The 10,300-nt window shown below is 39.3% G+C and overlaps 1 protein-coding gene across 3 annotated transcripts in view; it reads right to left on the bottom strand.

The window, feature by feature from the left end:
* Positions 1-1,147: 1,147 nt before the first annotated feature.
* Positions 1,148-10,300, bottom strand: part of USP47 (ubiquitin specific peptidase 47) — a 51,096-nt gene continuing 41,943 nt past the window's right edge. For all 3 annotated transcript variants that reach the window (XM_054633995.2, XM_054633993.2, XM_054633994.2), the window contains exons 21-28: positions 8,873-9,048; positions 8,631-8,711; positions 7,486-7,601; positions 6,659-6,777; positions 5,060-5,190; positions 3,736-3,783; positions 3,514-3,644; positions 1,148-2,560 (exon numbers count right to left, since the gene is read on the bottom strand). In XM_054633995.2, coding sequence (XP_054489970.2) covers positions 2,386-2,560; positions 3,514-3,644; positions 3,736-3,783; positions 5,060-5,190; positions 6,659-6,777; positions 7,486-7,601; positions 8,631-8,711; positions 8,873-9,048 — 977 coding nt within the window. In that variant the 3' untranslated portion in view covers positions 1,148-2,385. The remainder of the gene's footprint in view (positions 2,561-3,513; positions 3,645-3,735; positions 3,784-5,059; positions 5,191-6,658; positions 6,778-7,485; positions 7,602-8,630; positions 8,712-8,872; positions 9,049-10,300) is intronic.

The following is a 10,300-nucleotide window of genomic DNA, read 5'->3' as shown; positions in this document are numbered from 1 at the left end:
AGCCAAGTAACTTTCCATGGTGCTTCTTCCCAGATAATCCCAACTGCTCGTGTCTAGTTTGGAACAGCAGACCACCAGTAACAAGAGCAGGTGTGAGTCTGTGCTACCAATCTGCACATCTTTCCCCACTTCTGCTGTAAGAAGGCTTTTCAATAAATTCCTTGGGTACCTAAATTAATAATTAATAGCCATTATCATCAGAAACAGGGAGGGTAATATTTCATTGTAACTATTTCAGTTGTGGTATAAGGTTTCTACAACCCATTCTCACACCAACACACACACACAGACATCATCTCTGAGAGTTCACTGAGTCTACCCTCCCTTTCTACCCCTAATAAAATTACTGTGCTTTAGACAGCCCCTTCTCCCCAAAGAGAAGGAATTAAATGCCACTTTTATTTTCCTGTTTAAAACCACATCCCTGAGAGCAGTAACTCTCTGTAAGTACTGCCCTCTTGAGGACAGTATTCTTTCAGGTTCTGGGTGCTGCCATCCCCGGATTTCATCTCTACACTTTTGCCTTTCCAAATACCCGAGTTTGAGGAACATGCCTGATCCATTTCCCTCTTCCAAAAGCTCTAAGGATGCTTTAGCAGTCTCTACCTGTGGTAAATGGTAGTTCACTGAAGTACCCTACCCAGGGGGTGGAATTTCCCTCTCTGCTCCCTTTGCCCCCACTGCCAACCTCACCCATGTGGCCAAGAGGCAGCACAGCCCAGTCCAAAGGGGAATAATGAGGGAATGCCTCTGAGCAATGCCTGCTTCCCAAGCTGCCGCATTCCTCAGCATTTTTAGGTTGCTGTGGGCCAGCATGCAAGGAAGAACTGAAGATTCTGTTATTGAACACCCCTTTCCCTCTGGAGCAGGTTTAGCTGCCAATCATATTTGGAACTTGGAGGTTCCACTGGTGAGAAACTGAGTTCTGGAAAAGGAAACTCACAGTTGAAGAAAAATGTGGCGTGAATGTAAAGAGGATCAGCAGCAGCCAGGCTATGAACCAGTTCCTGCAACACTCTGTACACGGAGGGGGGTGTGCACATACACACAAACACACAGCCTTGCTATTCCAGCACTGCCTTGGGGAAGTTGCATTTCCATGAAACAATCCCATAATTTTTAAAATAAAAAACACAGCATTTAATGATTAAAATAACACAACAGAATGAACAAATGTTTTATTGGCATGTTCATTGTTGTAAACAGCATCTGGCATGAAAAAGTTTACCAAAATCTTTTGATTGTTATAAATTAGGTGGTTTTTCCAAAAACTATGGAGAATTGTTCTCTACTGATCTTTATGGACCAAAGCAAAAAATTGCTGTTCCTAGGCTTTGCAATGAAATCATGTTGACTGCATCAGTCTTTGCACCACAGCCTGAACTACCGAGTTTGTACGTTGAGTTGTTAAGAGGTTGCCCCAATATTTGACTACATGTAGCTATGGAATCAACTCTGGGAAAAAACAAACTGACTTTCAGCAGGTGGAGAAGATGCAAACTTGTAATAGTCTTAAAAACAAAATGTACAAAAAGTAGCAGAACAGAACAAATCTTCATTAACAAGGGGAAGTACAACCCTAAAGTACCCAGCATTGTCAAACATAAAATGAATACAAATTTAAATAGGCAACTATAGTTCCAAATGTACACAATGAATGTTGATATGTGTAAAGAATAGCATGGTAAATAGCTGAACTGCAGTTCTGGTAAATGGATAGGGCAGATTTTATTTACACATTGAACGCAATACACTAGAGCTGCTCATCGGTAACCTATTAAAAACCACTTTACCTTACAACAGCACTTCTGCAAACAACCAAGGCCTGCCAGCAGCTTCCTGCAGACACCTCTCTGACCCCTGTGTAATGGAAGAATATTCTAAACCCTGACACTTGCAGCACTCCCACCACGCCCGGCCCTTCCCCGCCGCTGTCCTATAACCGACGTGTTAACATTTACTCCAGACTCTCGATGAGGTAATGCGTGTATCGGTGAAACAAACAGAGAAAAGAATTCTTTCATGGCCTTTGCACAGCTTTTATTATTAAGCTATGAGTATCCTGTTGGAGGCTAGTTTCACTAGCTACTATGTGCACACTGTCCTCAACAATTTCCACTGGTTTCCCTCCCCGCCCACTTTTGAGTTCTAATCTTTTATTTGCACATCCCTTTTAGCTTTACAGTACATGTGACTCTAGTGCACAACATGATTCCAAGTCCCACGGTGGCCCGCGGGCGCTGCCTGCGGCCGGCCCCGCCCGGCTGTGCTGGTGTCAGCGCTTTACACCTAATGAATGTCCTGCCGTAATGGCACTACACAGTAGTAGTGAACCTTTTGATTGGAAACAAAAAAAATTCCCCAGGGAAAATGCTATAGCGAGTATCAGTCTTGAGTCAAATCTTTATTTGGTGCTCCATCCAGATAAATTTTTAGTGCTTTTTCTTTACGGGGAGAGTAGGTTACCCGGTGTCCAGTTTTCTGGAGTCTGCTGCTTTCTTTTTTCATCAGTTCATTTCTTTGCTCATCTGTTAATTCCATTAATTCTTCAGTTTTATCCCTAAAATGTAAACATATGTTCAAATTCAGATCAATACAGTAACCACAAGTAGACTTGTGGGGTTTTTTCGGCTTGGAGCACCTTCGTAAAAACCATAACTAAGCATAATATTCCTCAGGGATTGCTTTATTCTGCAGGAGCAGGCAATGTGTCTAAACCTGCTTTTCCAGCAGAAACACTCAGTGCTCTGCCTGACTACAAAGCAGGGCAAGAAACAGGCCCATGCTCCTCCATCTCTCTTACTCCTGTTCTTTCTAGACAACCACAGCTCTGCCTTGCTTTTGGTCCCAGTGCCAACAGCTGGAAGCAGTGTGTCAGCCAGCCCCTACCAGATGTTCTCCCGAGCCATTTTCATCAGGACCAGCACATTATTAACCAGCTGCTCTTCCCCAGCTCACACGCAATCATGCAAATTGCCACAATTTGCAATGTGTCCATGAGGCTGCCCCACCAGGTTTAGGAGAAATGACAATATTCAAGCTCTCAGTCCTCAACTCCTGCCCTCAGCTGATCAACATTTCCCACATTAACAAAATTTTTAGCATAACAGGCTTTTTAAAAAGAATCCATACTAATTTCTCAAAGGAATAAACTCAGACAATAAATTCCTTGCTCTCCAAAACCTACAGCAAGACTCTCACTAACTCCACATGGGATATGGTTCTATTTTAAGAAATTAAATCCAGATACACACTCAAGCATAGCAACTAGCTTTAATTTCAGTGGTTCAGCAGGGAGGATTGAGTAAAAAGACACAGTTCTCATTTTCTTAACCTTAATTAATATTCAGGCTTTTAGGAAGCTGAGGAGCACAAATATTTCAGCTGAATGTTTCAAACCTTTTCTTTAAGGTAACAAAGAGTATTTTATGTTCCTGTCCATTACATCACTCCACAAATGTTAACCACAGGGGTTTTTTTGCATTGTTTATTATACTGTAATGAAATACATACCTATAAAATATTACTGCACCATCATCACAAATGTACAGGGGCCAGACATTCAATGTAGATACTTTTGGATTCCAGTCCAAGTCTTGATGAATCTCTAGTATGGAAATGTCACAGGGAAAGGTTCCTCTACCCTGAAAAAAGCAATTACTTAGTGAATACAATAAAACTTATAATTACACATCTGTGCTATTAAAGGGTAAAAAACCATAAAATTTCACTTACCTTTGCAAATTCAATGTTTTCTAAGGGTATTCCACTTATTTCACTTAGCTGTGAAGAGAAATAGTGGATTTAATACTATTTCAAAGCAACATTACACAGTGTCTACATAAAGTGAACAGCTGCCAAATCTAGAAGTCGAATTATCTGCAAGTCCTCCAGTGTACAAAGCTGAAGTGACAAGTGACAATTCTTAACATTTCTGGAGTTACCAGTGTGTGTCACAAGTGACGCTTGCTGTGACAGCATTTCACCACACTTCTCTTAATACTGAAGGGGAGACAAAGAAAGTTCACAGAAACAATTAATGAATAACATTCAAGCTCCAAGATACAAAGAGACCAAGTGCCTCACGTTGAACTCTGTGTCACATGGAAGGTGTTATCCAGTCAATCTGGAGCAGGCACAGCTGGAAATATGCATGACTAAGACCCACCTCCACTCCACATGCCTGCACTTCCTACCAGAACTTTAAGAAGGAAAATTGCTCCCTGCACATCAGTTCTTAAGGCAAGAAAACAAGGGCAGCCAACTCTTTCTTCAGACACAAGTGAGAAGGAATTCTTGACTGCATGCAAGAACCTGTAGTTATGACTTCATTTCTGCCTGAGGAATGCAAGAAAGCAGCCCATAGCTTAACCTGTACAACACAAACCCAGCCTGTGAACTACCACCCCTAATTTAATGAATCCTCAGGGTCACTGACACCAGCATTTTTACTGGCCTCAACAAGTGTGGAACCCTGTGATACATTGAATTATCAGAACAGTTTCAGATTTCTGCTGGCCTGACACAGGCCTGCTGTGACAGGTCTGCTTACCTGTTAGAGCATCCTGACCTTGAGTAAAACCAAACCATACCACAGCCACACTTCTTTCCAACCAAAACATAGTTCAGCCTACTCGATACAGCAACAGTTGTCAAATTCAAATATGAGGAGGCTGAAAGGTTTGGTATTTTGGAATAACAAAACATTAGCTTGAAAAAACACCAAGAGGCAGGAGCTCAGCTTTTCTTTCATGTGTGTTTTCTGATGATAAAGGACAAAGATACTATTAAGCTGCTTAAACTTCAAGATGTGACTTCTTTTTTTGCATGTATCCACTCAAATAGTTCCAGACCAGACCATTATGTGAAACTAAGAAGTCAAGTTGATAATTCATGTGGTTTGGTAATGGGATGGGATAGGTTATCAGTTCCCAGGGAACAATAATCAGCACGCAACAAGATCTTTGGAGCTTCAATGACATCCTTGTACTTCCCACCAGAGAACATCAATAAGGCTCTTGGTCATCACAAGGAACTTGCATCATATTACACATTTTACCTTCTCTTTTAATTCTTCAACACTGCTGCTTTCCAGTACTACTTCCTGGAAAGAATCTAATTTCATCTCTGACGGCCTCCATCGCCTTGATAAAACAGCAAGTTGTGACATGGATTTCATCTTTTCTACTCCTAACAAAGAAAGAGAAATTTTTTGTGTTAACATTGCAAAATATCCTATTTAAATGAGAGTTTGTCCATAGCTCAAAGATACTCTAATATGGAAGACTGCCCTAGAGATACATGCACAAATTAAGTAACCCAGGGTACTGCAAGCAGTTCACTTGTAAAAAAGGGGAAGATGAAAGGACTAGGATTTAGCTGAAGTTTTCTGTTACCAGCTCCTATAAATGAATTTTCCATGGGCACAATCTGCTGGAAGCCATAGGGCAGTTTGCCATAAAGCCCAGCTCAGTTATCCATGGCAGATCCATCCCCCTAACCAGAGGCTGACTCCAGATCTGGCATCTGCACAAGACCTTCCTCAGCTATCTGCTATTTATTCATGTGCTTCACCTCCTTTACCAAAATAAGCTTTTCCCTTTTAACTTCTAGATTTCCCTCACCAGTTCTACACTTGTTATTGAAATCTTCTTTTCACCCACCACCTTCAACAGTTTTAGTATTTGCTGCCTCCAGCCTTTTTATACCTTGTTCCAGGTTTCAGAGCTGTCTCTGGCTGATGGAACAATACTGTTTATATTACAATTAGATAAGCAGAAATTATATCCAAGGGCTGATTTATTTTTTCTTTTTAATTAGCCTATAATTTTATCATCTAGCATGCAGAACATGAGGCTTAGACATTTATGTCTAACATTATGTGCTTGTTTTGGTGGAAACTGTTGCAGAACACCTGGAAGCCCTGTAATCTACAATCTGTCTGTGAGTTAGGTGGGCTCCAGTGTCTAGAGCTCTATCTCTACTCACTACAGAAACAGTACAGCAGTTGTCTAAATGTAATAAAAATTTTGAACTGTAAAGTCTGAACTACAGCAGGAGCTGATACATATATCCATAGGGATCTGCAGGTTTCCTGAATCTCCAGGTTCATTTCAAATTTTAATACTTTCATTGGCATAATTCTATTAAAATTGAAAATACCAGAATTGAACACAGCTCCCAAAATACTTGACTTATAGCTAAGTGAGACTTCTTAAACCAGGTATGCCTAGGAAGAAAATTCCTGAGTGAATGGAATTCACATTCTTCATCAATGCATTAACTGCAGTATCTGTTAATCTAGAGGCCAAAGAGCATGGTCCACTTTTCTTACCCTTAAATTACACTTTTAAATTCAGAATCAAAATTTTAAGTGTATATGCAAAGGAATGCTTAAGAAATGGCATAATTTAAATTATGTTTAAGCAGAATTTCAGAAATATTCTACTCTCTAATAATTGATTCCAAAATTGTTTTGATGAACAGAAGCTTTGGTTCCAAATTCCTTCATGACAGAAGTGTTTTCAATCCTGTCTGAAAATTACTAGATGACTGAACTGCTGTGCCAACTTAAATTATACAAATGCATTATGTATCTGTATGCACATATTTCAGCTACCTAGTCATCACTAATACTAACTTAAAAACAAATCATTACCATCAAGTATTTCTAAGAAGACCTCCCAGTTGCTGGAAATATTGATATCTTCTTCATAGATATGATAATCCAGAAACACAGTGCCTGGATTCTTCCAGGTTTTCTTTCGTAGGCGAAACCTATAAATACATCACAAAAAACCCCAGTGAGCTTCTATCTGCTCATGAACACTTAGCACTGGCAGAGATCAAAACCGAGTATTTCCTGACAAAACTGAAATACTACAACTCATTGATTCAAGGCTTGGTGAAGTTTAACAGGAACAATTTAATGTTCAGAGAAAGTCCTGACAGCAGGGCATCACTGCTGGCTTAGTGCTGAATCATTCATAAACACAAGGGAAACAAGTCTGTATTGCACTTGCTCAATGCAGGAAATATGTAGGGATTTAAAGGAAGAAAACCATTTCCTAATTAGGGATTACCCAATTATGGTAAAGGGCAGACAGCCCAGATCAGTGCTGTACACACACATGATGATGCTGCACAAGCAGTTTGCTGCAGTGATCCATGCTGGGCTTGCATTTAGAGAGCAGGTGGCTCTTTTAAGGACTGCTTTACTTAATGTTCCCCTTTCTGAAGGAAATCATCATAAGAGAGATCTAAAGCTGCAGACTTGTTGCACACAGGCAATTCTATGTAAATATTATCCCCTACAGAATTCATTCTGCATGAGATGAAAGTCAAGAATTGCTGAATTAGTGTTTGTATTCACAAACTGATTCAAAGACCACAGCAATTTATTTCTGCTTCTTTCATTATTTTCTTTCTCCACAAGAGGAAAGAAATCCCCAAACACATTTTAAAATGATATTTCATCAGGTTTACCTGTCAATTGTCAAGTCTAGGCCACATTGTTCTCGAAGCTGAGGAAGCAGCTCCTCTTTGGACTGTCGGACAGTCATTCCTTTAGCAAAAACTGCATCTAGAAGAAACTTGCATGGCTGTGAACACAAAGAAAAAGAGATAAAGACAGAATTCTTTCAAACAGAAAACTGTTTATGCCTTGTGTACCACTGTTTATGCCTTGTGACCAGTGCCATCCACCTGGCAATAAGATCAGCAGGTTTCTCGTTAACCAGGTAGGCAATGAATTCACTAATATGGGGTGTAACTAATTAGTGAGGCAGCAGCCCTTTGGCAGGGCACTCCAGCCCTCTGACTGCCTGTGCTGTGCTGCTGACTGCTACCATTACATTCACATCCCTCACAATGGCAAAGGAGCTTTCAAATTAAATAAGCCACAGCATCATAAAAAAGCCACTTTCTCGGCTTTCATGATCAGACACAGCTCCATCCATGGAAGTTGCTTTTAAATTTATCTTATTCCCTGCTTTAGCAGCTCAGCTTAGTCTCTTATCCATTATCAATACATCTTCTGCAGTTTTGTCCAAAAAATAAAATTGAAGTGCATACAAAGTCAACTTCTAAAGCCTGCAATCTATCCAGTCCACAGTCTATGTAACCACTTCTGTATTTTTCATGTCCCAGAAGATGTAACAAGCTTACGAGCTGCTTTACTGCAAGAGAGGCACTTTTGTTTCAGCCTTGCCTTATGCAGAGGGGACCATTACCCAGATAACCCTCCTGACAAGCACTGTGCAGCACATGAATGGGATGAATTACATCAGCTCAGCATCACTGAAAACCACAGCCACAAGCAAACACAGTTTCTTCTTTGGAGAGAACGCTACATGACTGTCACACATTTAGGGGAAACAAAGAAACAATTCACTTGTCCTCCATTTACACTACAGAAATAGAGACACTCGAGAGACAGTGTAAATCACATTCCAACTGCTTACTTGGGACAGAAACAATCTCTAACTTCCTCTCTAAATCCTTTCTATATCCCTTGCGGAGAAATATGAAGAAAAGGAGTTTCATTTTTTTCCAAGATTTCAAAGCAAAACCTCGGCCAAGGCACACACCAATATTTTCATGAATCAGCCTTGAACCATTCAATGCCTTACCTCAGGCTCATTTACCAAGAGTTGATAGACTTTAACTCTGTATTCACCCTTCTTAAGGGCTCTTCCAAGTCTAATAGTTATCTAGAATGCAAAAGGAATATCTGTTAGAACTGGTATCAAAATCAGAATTGTGTTTTGTAACATGCTACCAAGACCAAAAGAATTATTTCACCTGTTGCAAATTAACTTTATCTATATTGTACCAATATACTTTCAATGATTCAAAATAACTTCTAAATAACCTTATTGTCATCAGAAAATGATGAAAGGGTCTCATTCAGTCGAACACTCTCAAACTCTTGATTGCTGGCATAGACTCTAAAGACTTTGAAGTGAGAAGATGGAACTCCAACAAAAGGCTCCAAGTGTTGCTTGAAGGCAGACAGTGTAATTCTTTTATCAACATGCACCATCAGCCCTAAGCAAAAATAAAGATAAACATGGTATGAAACACCTTGCTACCAAAAAAAAGCACTCTCACATACAATTTCCATATATTCAGAGTTAGCAAAAACTTGCAGCAAAAGAGTACTGAAAAGCCTGAATTATGGTTACTGGCTACATTTACACTTTATCTAAAGATGTTATCATAACCTTTAAAAACGTTTCTATATTTAAAGTGGTTATGGGCAGATATTTCTGGGGGACACAGCAGTTCCAAAGTGCCCTGGTTTGCATTCAGCAAAGCAGTGCCTTGTCTCTTCAGAAAGAAAACAAACAGAATTCCATGGAGCAGCTGCTAAACCCTCCTCCAGCTTTCTCTGCCTCAAAGGACAGGGAACTGCTTTGGGGCTGGGACAGGCCACCCAACCTCTTCTATATTCCTTCCTGGCTTTCAGCATTCAAAAGGTAAATTCTGTGTTCTGGAAGGCCACAGGCTATCACAAGACAAGCTCAAATCCAGATTAAGGGACTTTTTCATGGAATAACGTTGTAATTAAGGAAACATTTAATGTTGTAGTAACATTAAATTCTGGAACGTAAAGGGAATAGTTCACCTTTAGAAATTGTGTTTCTTAATACATGCAATTTGTACTACACTACAAACTATATCATCATTATGTAACTTCACAACACTCTAGAATAAATGATTCAGAATTTATTATATTTTATTTATTTATATATTAATTAATTAATTAATTTTATTATCTGAATTTCAATATTCAGAATAAAATATTCAGAATATTGAAGTGAACAAATAAATTATTTGAATTATACTAAAAATAAAAGAAAGCTTTCCCTTCAGGATAATCGTTTATGTGTACTATGATAACATCAAAATTACTGCAAACAAGTAGCTCCTGAATCCAACTAGACCAACCAAAACAAAACAGGGAAAAATGAAAGCAGTTCAGAATTAGCCCTAAAGAAAGACCATTCTACGCTAAAGGAGTCATTTTATCAAAGCTTTAGTAGATGCAAATCAGTTTCTCTGTGAGAAACTCTTCTTTATCTATTATTATTACCATGAGATTTCCGGATTGAGACGAAAGCCTTTGCCTTTGAAAATATTAATCTTACATCCTATTATTCTTTTATTATTATTCTGTTAGTTATAAAGCAAATGCAGGTAGAGAGTGTTGTTGAAATTAATTATTTTTTATGGCAATTATATACCACTTAGGCTGTTATACTGAACTTGTTTGGACACTTTCATGTCAGCCATGTGC

The sequence above is a fragment of the Agelaius phoeniceus genome, chromosome 6 (assembly GCF_051311805.1).
Source record: "Agelaius phoeniceus isolate bAgePho1 chromosome 6, bAgePho1.hap1, whole genome shotgun sequence".
Classification (NCBI taxonomy): Eukaryota; Metazoa; Chordata; class Aves; order Passeriformes; family Icteridae; genus Agelaius; species Agelaius phoeniceus.
This window is presented reverse-complemented; position numbering and strand designations above follow the sequence as displayed.